The sequence below is a fragment of the Epinephelus fuscoguttatus genome, linkage group LG8 (genome assembly GCF_011397635.1).
Source record: "Epinephelus fuscoguttatus linkage group LG8, E.fuscoguttatus.final_Chr_v1".
Classification (NCBI taxonomy): Eukaryota; Metazoa; Chordata; class Actinopteri; order Perciformes; family Serranidae; genus Epinephelus; species Epinephelus fuscoguttatus.
The window spans coordinates 33,314,713-33,337,032 of NC_064759.1; the positions used below are offsets into that span (position 1 = coordinate 33,314,713).

The 22,320-nt window shown below is 40.9% G+C and overlaps 1 protein-coding gene across 18 annotated transcripts in view; it reads right to left on the reverse strand.

Moving 5' to 3' along the window:
* The window catches only part of plecb (plectin b), a 161,049-nt gene that overhangs the window by 14,426 nt on the left and 124,303 nt on the right, over positions 1 to 22,320 (reverse strand). For 6 of the 18 annotated variants that reach the window (XM_049584130.1, XM_049584133.1, XM_049584118.1 and 3 more), the window contains exons 3-32: positions 21,408 to 21,422; positions 20,475 to 20,564; positions 18,884 to 18,961; positions 18,653 to 18,757; positions 16,726 to 16,892; positions 13,317 to 13,432; positions 13,056 to 13,159; positions 12,206 to 12,325; positions 11,289 to 11,384; positions 11,068 to 11,195; positions 9,651 to 9,744; positions 9,144 to 9,298; positions 8,719 to 9,028; positions 8,538 to 8,615; positions 8,275 to 8,436; positions 8,057 to 8,161; positions 7,871 to 7,966; positions 7,617 to 7,742; positions 7,302 to 7,454; positions 7,038 to 7,192; positions 6,470 to 6,596; positions 5,708 to 5,891; positions 5,565 to 5,588; positions 4,767 to 4,924; positions 3,641 to 3,819; positions 3,031 to 3,169; positions 2,449 to 2,805; positions 2,242 to 2,325; positions 2,019 to 2,123; positions 1,778 to 1,876 (exon numbers count right to left, since the gene is read on the reverse strand). In XM_049584130.1, the coding sequence (XP_049440087.1) occupies positions 1,778 to 1,876; positions 2,019 to 2,123; positions 2,242 to 2,325; positions 2,449 to 2,805; positions 3,031 to 3,169; positions 3,641 to 3,819; positions 4,767 to 4,924; positions 5,565 to 5,588; positions 5,708 to 5,891; positions 6,470 to 6,596; positions 7,038 to 7,192; positions 7,302 to 7,454; positions 7,617 to 7,742; positions 7,871 to 7,966; positions 8,057 to 8,161; positions 8,275 to 8,436; positions 8,538 to 8,615; positions 8,719 to 9,028; positions 9,144 to 9,298; positions 9,651 to 9,744; positions 11,068 to 11,195; positions 11,289 to 11,384; positions 12,206 to 12,325; positions 13,056 to 13,159; positions 13,317 to 13,432; positions 16,726 to 16,892; positions 18,653 to 18,757; positions 18,884 to 18,961; positions 20,475 to 20,564; positions 21,408 to 21,422 (3,909 nt within the window). The remainder of the gene's footprint in view (positions 1 to 1,777; positions 1,877 to 2,018; positions 2,124 to 2,241; positions 2,326 to 2,448; positions 2,806 to 3,030; positions 3,170 to 3,640; positions 3,820 to 4,766; positions 4,925 to 5,564; positions 5,589 to 5,707; positions 5,892 to 6,469; positions 6,597 to 7,037; positions 7,193 to 7,301; positions 7,455 to 7,616; positions 7,743 to 7,870; positions 7,967 to 8,056; positions 8,162 to 8,274; positions 8,437 to 8,537; positions 8,616 to 8,718; positions 9,029 to 9,143; positions 9,299 to 9,650; positions 9,745 to 11,067; positions 11,196 to 11,288; positions 11,385 to 12,205; positions 12,326 to 13,055; positions 13,160 to 13,316; positions 13,433 to 16,725; positions 16,893 to 18,652; positions 18,758 to 18,883; positions 18,962 to 20,474; positions 20,565 to 21,407; positions 21,423 to 22,320) is intronic. The other 12 variants (XM_049584131.1, XM_049584134.1, XM_049584120.1 and 9 more) reach the window with 5 other exon arrangements.

Here is a 22,320-nt window from a genome sequence, read left to right on the forward strand (position 1 = left end):
AAAGGATTATAATCAAGCATGACATGTTAAAGGTAGCACTTTACATTAACTAGCTCAGAGCAGTGTGGATTAAATTTGTAATTACTATAGTAATCACAGCCTAATCACACTGGAATAAGAGCAACTTAATGTACTGTATTACCGAGGCAATGTTAATGTTAAAGTTAGCTCAAAGGTCAAGTCAAAGATCAATCACTACACACAAATTAGATGCACATTCATTAAAGTGATGTTAAATTCACGATGCAATTAAAATAATTAATGACAAGACAATTCAGGAAAAAATGGATGATGGGGGTGAATCAATTAATGTATGGAAACAAAATATCACTTCACAACACAGCAAGAAAATCATATGGCATGCAACTGTAGCTGTAGCACTAACTTTCAAAAACGGCATTATAATTGAGATTCCAATATATTATATTGTATGTCTACAATTTAGCTTCAATTCTTATCACACTGTTGAAAACAATTTGTTGAAATGTTTATCTCAGTGTTTATTACATATGTGGCAGGTACTGTCTTGTTTAATGCAGATAATAGAGTATCTCCCACATATTTTTATTTTATTAGAGAATGCCTCATGTTAGAGTATTATTCAAACCATTCACTTAGACTACTTTTTATCTCATCCCATGCACTGGGGGTTCTTTAAATCACTATTTGCCATAAAATGGGATGGAAAAGAAAGGCAAAGTCAAGGATAGCAGGTTTAGGTGATGTCACTGTAAGTTAGGGAACCAGTTTATGACTCCAGGAAGTGTAGAAAAGCATTGTAATGTGGGTTAAAAACATATTAAGGACAAAGTGTAAGTAAGGAAGTGATTCTCAAAGCAGGGAGTTACTGTATATATCTAAAAGGCTGCAGTGAAAGCAAGAACGTTAATATGCCATGAAAAGCCAAAATGCAGTTTGAGAGAGAGACAGATGTTAGGATGACAGAGAGAATGGAGCTTATGCGGTATAGTAGGTACTTAAAACACTGTAAATAATTTACCTCTTTAATGCTCAAACAAGTTAAGCATTCATCATGGCAAAGCACTGGCAAGCAGTTAAGAGAAGCAAAGAAACAAACAAAACATTAGGGTTAGAAAAAAATGTGAAACTTTAAACTTGTGTTAATTTAGGGGCGGAAGTAGAGCTGAAGACCATGATAACCAGGCTGAAAGATAGTCTCCACTTTGATTTTAACCTCAGGAAATGAAGTGGCCAGATGTAAAAAAAAGGAAAAGAAAATCGTAGTGAAAGAAAGAACCCCTCACGCTAAATCTACAACGTCACAGTACACACAATGGATGGAGATGGCTCAATGAACACACAGTGTGCTCTATTTGTTTGGACTACTTTTAGACTGATATTGAGAACTTTGGTCTCATTGTAGCTGAATGAATAATCTATTTAGATGCTGTATTCTCTTCAATGTAAACACACTCAAACCTCATGCATCTTATTTGTTTGCAATTATTATTTGTTTCTTTTTTCTAAACTAAAAGCATATACTATGCTCCAAAAACATATGCTTCACTGGCTAAACAGATCAGCTACAGCATGCCAATGTTTCAAGCATAACCTGTGTAAAGGAACTATTTGTCATCCGTACATTAATGTAATGCGTGTGTGTATGTGTGTGCGTGACACACAGTGCGTGCGTGCATGCATGCGCTTCAGTGATCGGCAGGTAATCTCGTTTGTTGGTTGGTTGATTATTTGGTTGGTTGGTTAGGTTAATGTTAGAATTTAGTTTGTTTGGGATCCTCAGCCAGTTGTCACGCACCTCCTCGTCCTCCAGGCGGTGCTGCGTGTCGGTGATGAACTTGATGTACTGACTTGTCAGTGTCATCAGCTCACTGTACCTGGTCCTCAGTGTTACATACTGATACAAGGAGAGACAAACAAACGTGTCATTTTCATCTTCATGCATATGTCTTTCACAGTAAAATCACTTCATGGTTAGGCTGTCCCTTATCAAAATATTTTCTAGAAGCTGTATCCCACATGGGTTCTAAGAAACACACCTCCTGAATGATGTTGTCAGAAGCAGAATCCAGTTTGCTTTTCTTCAAGGGTGAAGCAAGAGGATCTACATGAGCTTTATAGGCCACCAACTGGAGTTCATAGTCCTGTTTGACAAAAAAGGACATTCTCCAAACATCAGTAAGGCCACAAATACTTCATGGGAATGCTCAAAAGTACAATTTTTACAATAGTTAATGCAAGCTAGGGATGTTTAATGCTCACCTTGATCGTATCAATGTATGCTTTAGCATATTTTTGACACTCATCAACTTTGTCTTTGTTACCCTCAATCTCCTCCAGCAGATTCTGTTTTGAAAAAGGGATTTCAATTGAGATTTGAACTCACTAGCGTCATACGAAAATGATTTATAAATAACTAATATACTTAGAAATTAAGAAGCTAATTATATCAAGCAGTACTTGATATACCTTCTCCTGGGCCAGTTGTTCTTTCAGAGTTTTGCTGTCAGTGATGGGCACAGCCTGGATCTTCTCCTGCCTCTTCTTGGCATCAGAAATCCAGCGCATCAGCCAATCATAGCTATCACGATAGTAGCCTAGCTGGCGGCCAAGCTGCTCTAGCTCTCTCTGGCGAATATCTATCTGGGTGAACACAGCCTTCCAGCGGTCCTGAAGATTAGACAGCTGCTGGCGGTAGTGGTCCAGCTCGACGTCACGCTCGTTGTGCACACGTGACATCTTGTTACTCACTGCAGTGGCCTTCTTCAGCTCTTCTTCCAGAGAATCAAACACTGGCTGTTCACCTTCAGCCTCAGCCCGCATTTTCTGCAAGATTTCATACAAACAGAAAGGCCAGTCAGCCATGAGCAAACAGGGTCACAATCATCAGTTCAGACAAGACCACTCAAAGGGAACAGTTCCCGAATAGCTACTTCACTGATTTTTATTAATTTGTCTGTATGCAAATATACAACCCTTGAGAAAGTTCTCCTCTAACAGATGTTTTTATCTGAACCCAGAAACCTTGTAAAAGAATCGTATGCTGCTTACCTTAAGTGTTGTTCTGTAAGCCTCTACTTCCTTGACATCGCCTGGCACGGTGTGAACCTCACGCAGACAGTCCTCGTACTGCTTGAGAACTCCTTCAGCACCCTGTGTGTTACGGATGACCATTTCCACAGTCTTCAGCCTGGGGCAAGATACAATATGTAAATAAAGTAGCAAGGAATCAGAAAACAGTGCATGTTCTAGGAAAGAACCAGTATGAAGTTTTTGTGGTATCTAATGGTGAGGTTGCAAACTGCAACCAACTGAATATCACTTTCTGTACCCCTCCCTCTCCAAGCCTGTATGAGAACCTATAATGGCCTTCAGGTAATGTAAAAATGTGAAAGGCCTTCTCTAGAGCCAGTACAGTTTGTCCGATCTGGGTGTCTGTAGAAACATAGCAGTGCAACATTTTGGGCTCCATGGAAGAGGACCCGCTCCCTATGTAGATATGAAGGGCTCATTTTAAGCCAATGTAAACACAACAATTCTTAGTTTCAGGTGATGATACACTAATGAAAACATAATAGTGAATATCTTTTCTACTAATAGAGTCTCCTTAATCCTACGCACCGATCCTTTAACTCTCAAGAATAATTGGCTGTGGACTCACTTGTCAAGATAAACCGAGGAGAGCATGTAAGCATGATCCATCTTCTCGACAGTGAGGTCAAGCTCTGAGCGCAGGACAGGAGCTGAGGGAGACGGCTGAGGGGAGGCCAGGACCTCTTGTGTCTTCACAGACACCTTATCAAGGTCCTTTTTGAGGCCCTCAAGCTTTACTTGGACTTTCTGTATAAAAGAGGACAACAAGAGTTAAAGAGTCAACTTAACTGAGGTAAAGCATGTAAAAAAGGACCGACAAAGGACTCACAACCACATTGTTATGAGGAGAAGATTCCACAAATGTGCTATAATGCAACTTTAAAACTCAAATGAACCTGTGCTGGGTTTCTACATTTTAATAGTCTCAGGGCAGCAGGGAGCTGAGCAGCTGTGGTCAGAGGCAGTCAGCAGACCTACGGCACTATCTGCAACTCTCCCTGAGCTGCTACAAATTCAAGACCTTAAAGCAATTACAGTTCTCTTAGCAACACTAACTGAGGCTCTATAGCGTGCCCAGAGGTTTAGGAGAGAGAATATGAAAATGTATTCCTCTTTATTTCTCTCCACCAATGCTGCCTAACATTGCCCCCTACAGAATTATCTAATTCCTATTTTACCTTCTTCTTCTTTTATTTTCCCTTCTTTCCTCTGCATGGATGGATTTGTTTTGCCTCTGGGGTCAGTGGGCTGTTAAGAATTGTGTTATGGATGTTGTACTTCCAATAATGTCAGGTCATCAGGCTAATATGAAAACTAGGCAAGCTCGTAGTACTCAAAATGTCATGACGGTCAGGAAACTGTGCAATATTGCTGCTGACAAATACATAATGACCACAGTATTTATACATCTGTTTTGCATCTCTCTACATTGAGACACATTTCCTCTTGTAAAGAAGATATCAGTATGTGTTTCTGCTTCATTCTCTTTACTGAGAACACAAGAAAAGCTAATGTAAATTAGCATTTGAGATAATCATCTAGGCTGCAGGCATCCCAGCTGATTTAAGCCTAGTGGCACACAATTTGGAATGAAATATAGAAGCCAGTAGTAGCAGTCTCCTAATGCTCTACTAATTTCTAATTAATATGGTAATGTGGTGTAATTAATATGGTCACATTATTATGTACAGTACCTTCTGGTCTGTTGTCTTCTGAACACATTCTTTCAGTGGTTCCTTGTCCATAGGTTTGCGTATGCGAGCCACAGTCCCAGTCTCACAGTCCTCTATACGCACACGCAGGTCCTTGATCTCAGAGATGTAGTTCTTACACAGGGTCTCATCCTGTTGACCTGTGTAACATCATATTTATTAGTTTAGAACAGGACAACAAATTATTTATTTACCGTGAGGCTGAAGTTGGTGGGAAAATAGACCAAGGACCAAGACTGTAGAAATACTGACTAGATTAAGAAATACTAAATACATGGCTTAGATAAGAGTTTTCTGTACATGGCACAGTGTGATATGGCAAGTTTATGATGTTGTTACTTTCGGACATGGTTACATCTTGCTAAAAATTTTCACATTCTCAAATCACATTGTGTCTCTGCAACATCTACAACATATTTGCCGTGCACGTAAGCACGATCATACATGCAGCTCTTCATGTGTTGTGACACAAACACATGCGTCACCATATACACTAAAGTCATAGCATACATTATACAGTAAGTATTTTGTACTTGAAGTAAGTAATCACACTATTAGGAGGCTGCACGATAAAAGCACAACACAGTGTAGCCTAACTCACATAATATGTATTTGTGTAGAGCTGCAAAAAGAAAAGCGTAGGAACCAAAACAACATGCAGTCACTGTGAACTCTATTCTAACACTAATGGTTATCTTTGAACATCTCATCCAAAGCTTAAAAGCTCGTACACGCACTAGCTTGGCGAGCCGTAGCTCTGACTAGCTTGACATCACTCACCTTTGAGCTTAATAACCCTTAGCCCTGAAAGGTGAACGACAGTTATATACTGTAAAGCTTCTTTTCACTTATTGTATATCTGCTTTACATATCCATGAATAATTACAAGCTAATTTGTTGTTAAGAGGGGAAAAAAAAGTTACCTTTCTCCATGGAGCGAAGCAGGTTGTCGAAATGCTGCGTCGACTTGGTGTAGTCCTCCTCGACCTGCGTGCGGTCATCTGGGCCAAAGAGCTGCGAGTCCTGGCTGTCACGTATGTAGTCCTGGTAGTGGATTTCCAGGTTCCTCATCAGCAGCCTGTACTCCTCTGGTTTCATGGTCTTTAACTGCACAGGATAGAGAAGAACAGGGGAGGGATTAGGATGCAGGACTTCAGAGGAATTCCACTGCATGCTCTGAAGAGGTTGATGCTGTATTTTGATTTAATTATGTATTTTTGGTTCAGAGTCAGATTTATTTTATGGACTAAAATGTGCTGAATCATTTCAGCACAAACTAAACTGTTTAGCTGTTAATTATATAAAGGCTAGTGTACTTTTCCCACTGTCATTAACTTCTCCTGCAGTGACTGAATTTGATTCCAAACACTAAACATAATAAATTCTTCCCTGTATAACCTACTCTTTTAACAGACTCAAGGGGCCTGAAACTGTATACCCACCCCAGACCTTGATTCATTTACCGTCTAGATTGTCTGCACACAGCTCTCAACATGAAGATGGCTGAACTGATGGTTATAAGCTAACAGGGCTAACGGCACAAACACTGCTGACAAAGCTAACTGTATTAACTGGGAGGTAATCAGAGTGCAGCACAAAGCAACGGTGACTAGCTCCTTTACACCTGACATAACACCTCTTAATGGCTTTCTTTTTTTTTTTGGCATGAAAGTGTTGACGCTCACCATGGTGATGTTCCAGGAACGTATCTGTGTGAAGTCTCTCATCAGGTACTGCCATGACAGCAAGCTCTTCATGTCGATATGGAGCTTCTGCCACATAGACACCAACTGCTGATGACCTGCATCCAGACTGAAGTAGAAGAGTAACACAGAAAGTGCAAGAATTAAGAAACAGACAGTACTTACTTACACTACAGTTTAAAATTAAACCCATAATGCATTTAGTGTAATGTGTGCAATGAGATTGGATTGGTTGACAGAAACAGAATTGCCCTCTTAAATCAGTTATCTGTTATAAGTTATGTGTAGTATCACATATTTCCAAATAAAATAACCACATTTCCCATAAACCCTGCTGCTTCAGAACGATATAGAAATATATTGCCTCTTACTGTAAATAACATCTGTAAATTATTTGTCAAATGGATCAAGGTCACAATTGGGATCAGTACTTTTTTGTGTCAGAAAAAGCAGTGGCGTTTAAGACAGGGTGTGGCTGAGTAGCTGCATTACTCTGTTTATACACACAGCTGTCACATAGGCGTCTCATTCTGTTTCTTATTGTCCTCACCTGGACACACTGTCCACGGCCTCCTTGTTGACAGGAGGTACCATGAAGCAGACGGAGGGCACTATCGCCTCGTGTCCAGAGCGGTTCAGGACCTTCCACTTGAAGGGCTGCGAGTTGTTGAGGAGTGCACACTCATCTCCTTTATGGACAGTGATCTGAAACACAATCCACAATTGATAAATTACACACATTAAAGAGGGCGTTACTGAGGTTATGTGACAAGTATGACCTCTCTGGGCTGTGAATGGATCATAAATCACTAACCTCCTGTTGCTTGAAGTCACAGACGGCCTGAATGGGCAGTTTGCCTTTGATGGCGGTGGTGGGGTTGCGTGGTTTCAGCTGGATGATGGACTTGGCTCTCTTGTTCAGGCCATTCACAAGGGTCTTGTATTCATTCAGCTGTTCTTTTTCCTCCTGGTGAAAAATAAATAAATACAAACAAAGATTAAACTCAAAATAATTTGAGTAACATCATTATCACCATGATGTACTTTCTATTTCCCCCTTAAGGAACTTATCTGGCATGATCATGTGCATATACATCTAGATATACACACGTAAGCAGTCATCACTCACCACAGCATCCTGCAGCAGATCCTCCAGACGTGTGGCTGTGGTGGTGCGATCACAGCTGTATTTCTTTTTCATATTCTCTTGAATTTTCTTCATCTTGTCCTGAGCCTCTTTGACATCGCCAAAGAACTGCAAGGGAAGGACATCATGGGGGACAGAAAATTTGACTCTGCTCTGCTCCAGATATATTGATGGATATTTACTGTTGGGTTGTTGGAATTCCACATTTCAATGTCATTAATGTCACTGTTACACACCTGGTAGTAGGCTGTGTTTTCTTTGAGATGAGCCTCGATACAGCAGCACAGCTGGAGGATCCAGCTCCACTGAGTCTGCAGAGCGGCTGTAAAGGCCTGCAAGAGACAGAGGGGAAATGATGACTCTGTAGCTTTTAAACAGTATGCAGATTTTTACACTTCAGCTGGGTTAACTAGAGTACTTACCTCAACTGTCTTCTTGCCAGGATGTCCATCCCTGACAAGTTTGTCTCCCATGGCCTGGATGTCATTGACTTTCTTCTCCCTCAGCTCCAGCTCTCTCATGAGACCCTGAACAATCAAAACAATAGTTAACGACAATCTTGGCAGAAAAATCATGAATTTATTTAATTAATTTATATAAAAATCTTTTACAAAATCAAACAAAATCTTCTAAAACACACCGAGTAGTTGTCTTTCTTGGCTGTCATGTTGGTGTTCCTGTCACTCCAGTCGAAGTTGACCTCCTCTTCTTCTTTGTCATTTAACCACATCAGTTCCTTGGTGGCAGCGCTGACAAAGGCGTGGAGTGAATCTAAGTTCCTCAGGCGGAACTTGGAAGAGTTCTAGGGAAAAAAAGATCAAATTACCAATAGCTGATTAAAAAACAAGCACTCAGTACAATTCAAAGCTTTTACTGTGCAGTTTGAAATATGAAAATATTTACCAGTAGTTTGCCATACTGAAGGTCCAGTTTACCCAGGTACTCTTTGTATGCACCCTTGCTAACAGGAGATAGCTGGCTCTGAAAAATATGAAAGATGCAACAGGGATTACTTTTAAAATCAACAGCCCAATGTCATCAGACAGTATGGAATCCTTTCCAGTGGTTGTGATTTGAGTACTACCTCATCGGCCTTGGCACGTTCAATCTTGGATCGGAAGTCCTCCACAGTTTGGTGCAGGCCCCTGTGGCTGCCCAGCTGGGACTCCACAGAGGGCAGATCAGATCCCCACTCAGCCTCATCAATGCGAAGCTGGTTCTCCTCCACCCATGCCAGGAGGTCTTTGACATAGCGAAGGGTCACATCATCCATCTCGGGCCGTGCTTTAACGATGGTATGCTGGGTGGGAGCCTGGACAGTTATCACAGAGGTCTTCAGGCGGAGGTTGTAATCGCTGCGCAGGTTCACCAGGCGTTCATGGATGCGGTAAACCCTATGGAGATGAGAAACACAGTGCTTTATATTTTATAATTTTGTTTTTTTGTATTCTGAGTTTTGTAGCAGGGTGTATTTTGTCAAAGGTTAAATGCAAAACATGTGGCACCCACCTGCGGTACATCTGTTCAGCCTGAGGGTGGCGCCCATCCTTGAGTACCTGCACATCGTTGAAGAGCAGGCGAATCACGTTGTCTGCTTTGTCCAGCTCTCTCTCCACCTCTGCTGTGTGCTGAGGTGGTTTCCCTGCATTCATCAGACGAATGTCCTGAAGGGATGAAAGCCAATGAAAATATGAATTTTCATCTTTTTTTCAAATGCCACCCAAATTAGAAGGAAAATAAGAGCTTAAGACAGTGATTGACACAAATAATGGAGAGGGATGTTGAATGGAGGGATGTTTCTAGCGAGTTTGCATTACACTAAATGGTGTGAAATTGGAGCTGAACTGGACTATATGACCGTTATGTATACTGAGTCCAGCAGCCATCTCCTGCTTAATTAATTTTAAAGGTTATTGGGAAAAACTTAAAATCCAAAACTCTTTCATCATGATGAAATTCTTCTTTATGAACACATATCAAAGTATAGTATTAATGTTAGACCTGAAAAGGACTCACCTTCTGCAGAAGGGTCTCCAGGTGGTTGAGTTGGTCGTCGCATGTACCCGACTCCATCTGGACTTTAGTGACAATTCTCTGGAGCCTCTCAAGTCTGGATAAAAAAATTAAAATTCAATTGAAAAAAATTAATCCCTGTGATAGTCCTTGTCCCGTGATTTCCATAGTACCAATTCCCTTCTTGACATTTTTAGGACAGACAACCTGTGTTGAGACAACCACACAACCACCAGAAGCTAAAGATCATGACTTACAGCCTCCTGCGATGTAGCAAATACTCCAATTTATGGGGGTCACTCACAAATGCCATTCCTCAATTCTTTTATAAAGATTATAGTTCCAGCGACAAGACAGTCACTTCCCCTCACACTCCCATTTGTCTTAAGAAAACACTCTGCCACGCAGCAGCGCAGAGTGAGACGAAAATGTCTCAGTTTCCTGACAAAGACATTCAGTCTGCTCATTCAGTCATTCCACATCTCAGAACCATAAACAAGGCTATCAGACAAGATGACTGCACAATCTCGTGACATGAAGCCATCACATTTCTTAGGCATGACGCCACACTACTCTAAATACACAGAAAGTTTTAATTTTGATGTCTTTTTCTCATCCCATATTATCAGAACTTATTATATCTCTTTATGTGTCTCTCTTGTTTTGATTCAAACCAAAAAGACTTTCACCAAATTATTTGACTATACTGTACGAAAACAGAAAAATGATGCAATAAGTCATTAACTTAAAAAAAAAAAAAATCTACAATGCTTAAATAAAATTCATAGTTGTTTGATTTAGAAGCAACTTTAGTCAAAGGTACATTACAATATAATCAGGAATTATGTATTTTTGTCTTTCCTTTCATGAGCACAGCTTCGGAAGGTTAGCAGGGTAGCTAATTCATTAACCTTGAGGCTAAAGCTAGGCTACTAGCTAGCTAGCATTTTTCAGTTATTAGCAAGGGTGCTTGATAATATTAGCTGTCTTTTCTGCATTTATTTACTATCTTATTATCTTATTACTGTTCCAAAACTAATTATGATTATGACATGTAATTTTGGCCCCTGTTGAAATAACAATGGTCAGCACTGTCTTTTCCTTTCTAAACTGCTAACTGTGGTATGTACGTGTTAAAACCATTATGGCAAGTTATTTTTATCTTAAAGAGAAACAGGGTGTGGTGTCACTTCTGGGTATGTATTCTGTCCTCTTTTTATTTTAACATATTTTAACGTACGGCATTGTGTATGTCAGTGGGCAAGATAGTAGCCAGCTGGATGTGGTGCCTGATTTATTGATTTCTATACTGTTCTGTCTTGTTAGCACAACACACCTCGGCTGGAAAAATAGTACAATAAAAATCTCACCCATAAGGAATGTATACAGTACATCATTGCATATCCAGCGCTGTCCCTACCTCTCAAACTCTATCCTGAGCAGCCGTTCTCTTTCCAAGATGGCCACATGGAGTTTACCCCATTCTTTCTCCACATCGATGGGATGGTAGCCTGGAGGGACTTTCACCTGACCAGCATGCACGGCACTCTGTGAGCAGATGGGAGTAAAATGCATAAGTCATAACTCAGTCGGACAGAGGACAGTAAAATACAGAAGACTAGAAAATGAGGGTTTGCTTACCTCAAAGGACTGGTAGATGTGTTTAGACCGGTTCTTGTCGGTCTCTTTCACTGGCAGCTCGGTCTCTTTGAACTTCAAGAACTGGCGCCACAGGAGCTGAAGAAAAAAACAACACAAAAAAAGTTTAAACTGGCGAATTCTCTTTATATATATTTATTTATTTATTTTCATCGTCATTGCCAGCTTCTACAGAACATATGATGAAACCTTGGCTTTTCTTTGTAAATGACGCAGTGTCATGCACTTAAATCAGTTAAATGAATCTAAAACCCTAATTTTCTAAATAGGATAAGTACATTACAGTAACACCACACACTACAGCTCTAATTGTCTGTATACAGTGAAGTGCTATCCTCTGTAAAACTGTTTGTTCATTCCCATGACTGGTGTAAATTGAGCTGAACATATAATGAGTTGAATCGCTTCACTGCCTGTATCACTACTCAAGAAACTTTTACTTGTTCTTTAACCAGACTAAACTGCTTCAGAGAAGCACACCCAAACAACTATTTTTGATGGTGCTGTGCCCATGATAAGTTAACCTCAAAGAGAATGAGGAAAAATACTAAAGTCACGCTATGCTTTTGTTATGCAGCACAGGCAGGGAGTGGCACAGCAGTCATTCTCCTCAGGATTAAGTTCAGCATTATCTGCCTTTTGGCTGTATTTTCTCAGACACTGCCCCACCTACAGTACAACAGTGTCTGTGAATACAGTGTCTTCTATCTGCCCACAGCTAGACTTTATGCAAGCGTGTTCTTTGATCCAACAATGGAAACCTCTTTTTCATAATACTTATATTATGCACTGTTTTAATAGTTTTTGTTAATAACATAAATACAACTTTTCATGGAGAGCATTCAGTGCAAACAGACCACTATCAAAGAGAGACAACATATATCAGCATATCACCTCACCTCTATCTCCTCATAGCTGCTCGGGAACTTCCTCTCCTCGAAGATCATGACATGGTGGCGGATCCACTGGAGCAGAACAGTCACCAGTTCGTAGTACTCCTGCCAGCGCAGCTCCAGCTCCTGCAGCCAACGCAGCAGAAAACGACAGTTTAACAACAGACAAGGCGGCGCTGCTTCTCCTGCGTCGACATGTTTCAATCGCTCACACACCGCACTAAACTCAATTAGGTACCAAACAATCCAGGTCTTGTGTGAGTGGACAAGGAGGTGGATAGTGGGGATGGGGCTGTGAAGGGGGCAGAGGTGGAGGACATAGTGGGAGAGGGAAGACAATGGTGGCAGACGGACAGAGGGTGTTCTCCCAGAGTCAGTTTGTGCAGTTGTACTTGTGTTTTGTATTACTTAAGCTTAAGCTTAGGACTTAAAGAACATTAAATGCCCCAGCATAGCCTTGGTATAATAAGTATGTCTGTATGAACTACCATACAGTACTGTGTATAGTATGCAGTATACTAGTGTATAGCATGGTAACACATGATGTGTGACAATACATATGAGCCCTATGAGCTATCTGTTATGCAGTGTAAACACCACAGGTTGCTAATTTCCTGCCATACTTGGTTTCACAAGACTTCTTTTTCTCTTTGAACATCTGGAAGCATCAAAAACCACCACTCACAAAAGCTGGTTTATACGCAGAGTCACGAGGCTATTCAGGTTTGAGTAAATCTGATCAAGCATTCAGTCAGATCAAATTAGAGCAAATGTTTGCATTACCCTGAAGCACATTTATTTATAGCTTATAGTTTATGATTCAATTAAGGCTCCTAGTATAGAACAAGTTCCTTACGTTAGCTCTGATGCCATCGTGTACATCAACCCGAGGCATAACATCATACAGAGATGATACGTAAGTGATGATGGACTTCTCATCAGGGTGTGGGACATCAACATCTGAAAGGATAAAGTCATATTAAATTATATGGCGTCTCATTATTAATAACATCAGTCAGTAATATGTAGAGATATTGCCACATAAAACACCTGAATTAAACTATTGTCAAAAACTAGTCTGGCGTCTCAGATCAAATCGACTTTAGGCCAGTCTTACCCTCAGGGTCCAGTAGGCGTGTCACTCCCAGGTCTCTCTCTGCCACACCGAAGGCCTGTTCCAGATTCTCCAGGTTGGTCTGTCTGTACACTTTGCCCATGTCGATGAGTCTGGGACTAAGGGAACACAAACATGGTAATTAATTACCTACAGTGTCCATGCAAGAGAGCTATCCAGGCCTCATCCACACTAAATCTTTTCATTTCAAAACAGCATTTAAAAACAAAAAGATCTCCATACACATAAAGCATTTTAGCACCATTGCAGAAAAAAATCTCTGTCCATACTAACACACCTGAAAATGCCTATCACATGACCATTCACATACACTGGGCATGTGCGTGCCGATGTTAACAGGAAGCAGATTGTCTGCTCTGCAATTGGTTGCTTAATTACAGAAAATACTGCAGAGATTGCAAAAAGAAAGACCAGAGATTTTCTTGCTTGTACCCAGAGAGTAGATTATTAGATAGAACTGTCACCAAAAGTAAGACAAGTATAAGATGGTCAAGGCAGCGGAAAACATCCAGACACAACATCCAGATTAAAACGCAACCCCGGAGTGTTCAAACTAAAACAGGGTCAGCAGTGTTTCCAAAGGTCTCTATTTTAGGGGTTCCAAAATGCCGGTCTAGTGGCATCTTGGTATAAACATAGCAGAAGTTATGAGTTTTAAACTGAAAACGCATTAGTGCGGATGTAGCTGTAGTAATCTTGGTGGTCTAGTCAAACATGTCATAAGAGTTCAGTTGCATGACTGAATAAAATCTGCAGCGTAATGATGTAATTTAGAGTTTCCATAACAACACTGCCATTATACATTGGAGAGCAATATCTAAAGCTATAAAGCTGCACTTTAAATTTTAGTGACACCAGTGGCTACTACCTGCATATGTTGTGTTGTATTCTCAGCCTCAGAGATCAAAAATAAAGCTTGGGAAGTGGAATGGAATGGAGGGCTAAATGCCATAACATTAACAGATATACAGAATGAATGCAGTCTGTACAGGTCTGCTCACTTAATATGTTAGCAGTGATTGTGCCAATGGCTGCATGTTATTAAAAAGCCCACCTGTTCCACTTTCTAACAGACCTGTACCAGCACCTGCCTTTTGTGTCCTCTGGGTGTTTGACTTTCTCTGGCAGATGTCAGAGCATGTACTGGTGGAATGTAATTTATAGAGCAGCTAAACGTAATCAACGCTGACACATTTTAAGGTAAGTTCACGTCTTCTTCATGATTGAGTGCATCTCATCTGTCATGCCTGCATACTTAACTATAACAGAACTATAAATCATAGTGTCATAAACTGTGAAGTTAAATGCACTACCAAACAATCAGTAATAATCAACAAGCAAATACAAAATGTGCACAAAGTAACAGAAGGAGCAGATTCATACGGTTCTCTGATGCGCACAGAGCGCCCCCCATTCTGTCCATAAACAGGAGAAGCCTCCACGAGGCGAATTTCTCGAACAGAGTACTGCTTTGTTGGCCGAGAGGAGCTGCTCACGCTCTGTCCCTCTCTTCCATGAAAGCTATGGGACCTCCATCCGTGGCCCAGTTCCTCACTGCTAGAGCGGGCCCCCGAGCTGTTGGAGCCCCTCCCTGAGTCCCAGGAGGATCCCTCTGATGGGATATCCTCGCACAGCATCACCACCCGGTTGTCCAAATCGCTGTTGGATCCTGACACGCCACTAATGAAGCCGAGGCTTCCCTTCTTCTTCTTCTTAGCCTTATTCCTTACACTAAGCATCTTCAACACTGCCTGATCCAGTGGCACATAAAAGGTTACCTTACAGCTTCATGCTAAGAAATCTTTTGATGGTTGCATGTAAATCCATCCTTTGCATTCTCTCAGGTGTCCATCATCACGTGAAGAGCCCCTTAATCCTCCTGCAGGGCTGCTTAGTAGAAAAAGCCTCCTAGGGGTACAGCCAAGTCACTGCTCCTTCATCAAGCTTTGCTACATAAAACCTCAACTCAACCGAATCTTTGTAAATTCAATTTTTAACCCTTTACACACCAACATTAACCTTCGACAATCTTGAATTCCCTGGATGAACCCATATTCTCCACCAGATGCCCTCAACTATGCCTAGGCACGGAGTAACGCCACAGTTTTCATGCAGCAGCCAGAGTGTTACAGTTACGCCCACACACCACACCCCTGACCATTATGAAAGCAAACACTAATCCAGCCTCAGGTATCTCCAAAAGAGACAGAGAGAAAGAAAAAAACTTTAAGGTACACGCTCAACTTCAAGGAAACTTGCCCCTGCAGGCATCTCTTTCTTTCAATAAATAATGGCTCTTCAGATCTACATCATGCTCAGCATTTAACTTTCTCTCATCTAATACCACTCTGCTCTCTGGACTCCTCTGTACGAATCCCTTTATGAAAACACCTATAAAGAAACCAACGGATGGGTAATTGTACTGACAAACCGTCCTGAGAAATAAATGCACATTCATTTCCCAGGATGTCTCCACACAAAGCCATTCTTAACCACTAATTCTACTATAAAGACACACAACAACTTTAGGGGAATTAGCATATTTAGTGTTCAACAACAGAACAGTTGAGATATCACTTTTTAATACTAGGTTCCCAACAATCTAATAAGCTAATCATGTTTAATAGATGAATTATCATCTTAATGTGGTACTGTGTTACTCATGGCCAACGCCTGCCAGTGATATTCCTTGCCTGAAGGCCTGACATGTTCATGGAGAGATATTAATACAGATTTTAGTAAAGCAGAGCTACTGTCTGGTGCGGCAAGAAGAAAATAGGTTAAATAAAAGATTTTTAGGGGGTAGCGTAAAGCAAAAACATCAGATTTTAAAACCTGACTGAACAGACAACAGTGTATAATCAATTTGTGCACTGCGAATGCAGCTATATGGAGGATTCACATTAATAAATCTATGCCACACTGCCTTTCCATTAAAATAAATCAAATATAATACACATAAAAAAGTCACGCCATGGTTATGGTGTCTTAAATTATTTAGACTAGAAGAGACATATCTTATCAACACTCAGTCGTATTTAATTACAGAGCAGGTTTAAACTGGAGTTAAAGAGTGTATTTTGACTTTGGAAAGCATGCCATGGTCCCACTCATACACCAGTGTACTCCATATTCAAATAAAATTCATGGATGGTGAAGAGTCATGACAAGCCCGAGCATTTCTGGTTGTATTTAAGCAAATAAAAAGCCCTGCATTTTTTTTTTTTTTTTAACAATCATTTATATTTAACGGTTAACCATAAATGTTGAGCAGATATAGTACTACTGTCTTTGTTTTTATGTACAAAGAAAAAAAAATGCAACAATTAGCATACTATTGCAGTTATCATTTTACAATCACACAATTCATCAGCAATAAATGACCACTCACTAGTGTTTGTGAATGACGGCGTTGAAGAGCTTGCCGTCCCTCCAACTGGTGGTGAAATTATCACAGCGGATGTTCTGGTAGCCGTCCGTCATCCTCTGGGACCAGAGCAGCAGCTTCTCCTTGGCTGTCATGTCTTCTGACTGCCCATTGATCTGAATATCTGAGATCTAAGACAACATACAGATACAGATTTAGGATGGAGGATGATGTGCAGTGGATGTTAATAATCCACGTTGAGGAAATGTGGAGGAAATTAGTCATTAGTGGAAACCAAAAGACGTAATTTAAAAAGACACCAGACACCATGGTTCATTTTAAAATAAAATGTTAATATCATCATAAGTCTGAGACCAATTAACCCCTTTATCGTTCCTTGACCTAAAGGACCAGTGCGCAGGATTTAGTGGCATCTAGTGGTGAGGATACACATTGCAGCCAACTTGATGGCCCTCCACTTCTTGATTTTCAAGCAGGCAGGATATTCTATGGTGGCATTCGGGTGCAAATTCAAGCCAACTCAAAAATGCAAAAGGTCCTGTCTAGAGACAGTGTTCGGCTTGTCCACTCTGGGCTACTACAGAAACAACATGCAACATGGCAGACTCAGTGGGGGAGGACCCGCTCCCTATGTCAATATGAAGGGTTCATTCTAAGGTAACAAAAACAACTCTTAGTTTAAGGTGGTACACACTGATGGAGTTATAATTATGTACTATATTCCATTTCTGTGAATTTCTGTCCCCGAATCATGCACACTGGTCCTTTAATGTGTTTCCTAGTTGTCGATAAGCATGTTACATTAAAAGTTCAGTAGATTAAAGTGTTACTGCTTTTCACTTGGCTCACAGGATGCAGCAGGATTTCTGTCTGGGCTAGTCTGGGGAAACACTGCTGCTGCAGCGGCATCCAGATAACTTTACATATGGGAAATTTGGGGGTATGAGTCATATGCACTGGGTTTTTCCATTGTGTGTCTGTGAGTGTGTGTGTGTTGTAAACTAATGTGTATTGTGTCTACCCTGCAAATCTGCAAACATTTTTAAATGAGGGATAATCTTTAAAAAATCATTAACTGGAAACAAATGAAGACAAGTCACTCCCTTGCTTCAATAAAATGCATACAGACTGTATACATGGTTGTCTACCATCCACCTGGCTGTTTTGATGATGTGGGCCCCACAGTAACTATCTAATCTCAGATCAAAATCTCCTCCTCTCTGTGAGTTAAACTAATTCAGGATAATGACATTGTGAGATTTTACACCACATTACATGATACAAGGGGAATTTTCCTCTCTCCCTTTGATATCTATGACTCACCAGCAACCACAGCCCAACTATTTTCCTCTCTATTCTTAAAAACCATAAAGACTCTGGGAACATTGTGTGTATCTACAGGGCACAGTGGCACCTTCACCAGATCACCGCTTTCAACACCAATGTCTCCATTACTTCTCATAAGCTTCTGCTTTTTGCAACCCGAACCTAAATCATCTGATATTAGAAGGTGTGGCCCAGCCTTTGAGGCAGATGCCGGGGGATTTCTGCCTGGCAGCTCTTGGCATACATAGGAAAAGCAGGAAGAGGCCAGGGTGTATGGGATGTGGCTGGGAGTGTAGCACATCAACAGTTTGTACACTCGACCTGACACACCCTCCCCTTGGGAGTCAGGGAGAGAGTGACTCATACCTACACACCCTGATGGTGTTTAATTTCTTTATACTGTTCATGAATTCATGAACACGTGACTGCAGTGTAAGTATGCTACAGAATGTCTCCTATTTTGATAAGAAAATGAATTATTTGAGAGGAATTTTGAAGAGTAGAGTCCACTCAGATTGGCTCCAGGGAGGAAACAGCAGCTGACAGGTGCAGATCCCAGAGAGAGAGGTGTAGAGCGGTAATATAAATGAAACATGACACTGACAGAAGAGGAGACCTGGAAGTGGAGGATGATGGTCCATATTAACCCCAGGGTCAGCTTGGGGTTCCCATCTGCTATGTCATCGTTTCTGATGTTAACCAGCTTGACCTGAGAAAACAAAACAGTCATATTATATTAACAATTAAAGCATCTCATGAAAACACAATGAGTGTTTTGGAACAAGGCATTGACATCATTTGGTCAAGTTTCAAGGTATCATTTTACATGTCATACCTGCCGGTGTCTGAGGAAGTCCAGTGCTATCTGTACATTCTGCAGTTTGTGGAATCGCATGCGACCTTTCTCTCTGGGCTGAGGAGGAGAGAACAGAGATAAAGAGGTGTTTAGTTACATGATGGACGATAAACTGTCAGAGACAATGCTTTTGGTATAATCATGGTGAAGGAGAAGGGAAGGCATTCAACCAAAACAGAGAAATTAATGGGAAGGAAAACTGAAAATCAGATGGAATGATGAAAGAAAAATGGTAATAATAACTGATGAATCTTTGATATTTTTCTTTTGGCTCAGTTTTTTCCAAAGAGAAAAGATTGGAAATAATAAACCCTTTAGAACACGTATTACCTCAGGGAATTAGCATTGGCTCAGGCACAGTTTTGTATAATTCAAGTCACCTGATAGCAGACTAAAGTTAGCTCATGTTGCACAATGTTTGATTTCACCTTTATATTCAGATGTTAATCAAAAAAATATTGACAATATAAAGTAATGCTGAACAAAAGAAAAAAAAAGCACCTTAATGAATACAAACACATCAAAATACTGCAAAACAAAGTATTGCTTGCACCAAAACCTGCCAAGTTATTCAATAGATCCTGCATTTGCAGACTGATAATTGAATATGTGTGTTTATCCAGCAGCTACATGCTTAAAGCAAGCCTGTCAGTGAGAGAAAGAAAAAAGGCAACACAACCCTTGAATCGCAATGGAAGTCTGGAAACCATGCACAGCCAAATTACTGGAAAAGCGGGGATGAATAATAATGATAACTATAATAAAAATAGGATGTCTACTGTAAGTCATCGACCCACTCACCAACCGAGAGCTCCTGGCCACGTCTCTCTCCCTTGGCTAGCCCCAGCAAGAGCAGTGCAAAGAGAGGAGGCGAAGGCCAGACGGCAAAGACGAGCACACACAGAGGAAGGTTATAGGAAGGCAAACCAGGGGAGAGGGAGAGGAGAAGGGGTACGAGGAAGAGGAGGAGTAGAGAAGAAGTACATCAGATAGGAATATAGTTCACACACACAGGCCAAAATGGAATTAATGTGTCAAGGCTATGGAGGCGTTCAGAAGATGAGCAGTGCTGGAGCTGGTGGAGGGAGCGATGGACTACAGCAGCAGAGAAGCTTCTGTACAGATTGGAACCCCAGGGTGTAAAATAAAGTCCCCAGCCTCTGGCTTTGAAATGACTCTGGTGTGTAAGCCTTAAGGTTTTAGTTTAGAACAAAGAGTAAAGAGCGAAACTTGTATGTGAAGTCACGTCTTGATGAAAAAAAAAAAAAAAAAAATCCAAGAAAAAAGGGAAAGGGATCACAGACTCGAGAGCTGTAAATCAGTAAATAAGTCTTTGTTTAGCAAAGTTCAACTCAGGTTAAGCCCTCTGACTGACAGCTTGGCTGAGGTTGGTTACAACTTGTTGCCACAGGGTTGATATTCCAGGTCGACTCAAGATAAGTACTCCTTCCTCATGTAATTAGTCTGAGTTCGACTTTGGTTTGGAGTTTAGTTGGGGTAAAGGATGCACAGCTTGGGCGTATATGTTCACCTAGGCAAGGTCAAAAGCAGACATCATGTCAGTGCTCACCAGCGTTTCTCCAGAGAGAACCTCCAACAGCGAGATCAGGTTATGTCCATCGCGAAGATCTTCATACAGGTCTGTCACGTGACGCTGCGCCTGCCAGGACAAAGGGAAAGTGCATGTCATGAGGGAAATAAATGTCAAGGTGGCAGTACCATGATTTACACAAACAGCCCATATTATACAGTATACAGGAGTAACAGCTGGCACATTTGTTTCAGTACTGACGCAGAGCACAAAATCAGGACTTCGTATTTAATTAAATTTAGATTGTCTTCCATTCAATCACCAAACTAGTTCTTTTAAAAAGCTGTTGCTGATGGCTACAATGTGAAGAAAGGTCTCAGAGGTGCTCTACTAAAATGAATGCCAACATGTGGTGCGGTTTTTGTGAGGTGCTAAGGCTAATGAGGCTAATGAAGTGTCAAATATGATGACAAAAACCAACTTTAAGGTTACCCAACTTTTAACACTACTTAGCTGTAATGGAAGTGCTCCATAGCCATTTTATCTTCTATAAGTTTTCTACAGTGCTCAGAGCGTTCTTTTTACTTGTACAATTCTACACAGGTCAGGAATGCATAGCCGTGAGCAGCCAAGCCTGACTCCTACTCCAAATGCCAAATGTCAGCTGTCATCCCTGAAAAGTGATAGATGGGACCAAATAAAAACCCGATGAGTGAGGTAAAAAAAAATGTGTGCTGGTGACCATGAAACCAACTGAAACACAAAACCCAAAGAAACTTCATATTAATAAAATTGGGGTGTGGTGGACTTGCAACCAGACAGTGAGGAGGGATGTTGTGTTGATATCAAAAAACACAAGATTAAATAGGAGGAGGAAGTTGAAAAAAAAAAAGAAGTGAGGGAGTTTTCTCCATGCAAAGTCCCCATGACCACACATTTATGGCAGTCCTGCTTGGACATGCCAGTACCTACCTCTGGCCTCCGATGCTGGGTGAGGACGGGTGAAAGATGAGAACAGATGGATGAGTAATGGAGAAACAGTAAGAGTGGAAACAACAAGGACAGTAGGGGAGAAGAGCAGAAATGAATGACGATGAAATGAAGAACAATGATTTGGGTTAAATGGAGAATTAGATGATTAACACGATGGGGTATGAGACAGAAAAGATGAAGCACAAAATAATTAAACAGTTTTTGTTCTATGACAAAATCCAGTTAGTGCATGTGTCATCTGAGAGTGTTCGGTCATGTGGGTGAAGGAGGCCTCGGCCCTCAAATGGAATGAAAGTACATTTCCCTTGCAAGTTACAACAGTGGCTCATTTATGTTGGCAAGAATTTCAACACAGTTCTCCAAACCTTAGATATGCTCCTCCCTTCTGGCTGGGCAAAGATGAGTGGATCTGAGAAAAGGTAACCAACACTGCGACCACTAGGGTTCACTGTCTACACATTTAAAACATCCTCAAGATGGTATGTTGTGTGGTTTGATCGCCTTACAGAGTGTACTCTAATAGAAATATCTGTATATTGAGTTACATGCATTTAAATAAAACTTGAAACATCTTAATCAAACATAAATGTTAACTTCCTTTGATTACATTTTTAATTTTGTGATTGTCTTGCAGTGTGTGTCCTCAGTGTGTGCTCAAGAGCCATCTATCACTACCCCTCCATTACTTGAGACTCTGCTCCGTGTGATTTGCCACACTGTTGCAGCTGAGAGGTAAGTGTCATGCTACAAATTGCCCTCTCATAGTCAAAAAGAGCTGCTCTGTAAACTTCTCAAGGTAAATATCATTAGCACACATGGCTGACAGCCCCTCATCCCGGCTCTCCACACGACTGTCTGGAAACAAAACACTTAACATGCTTCGAGTTTTATG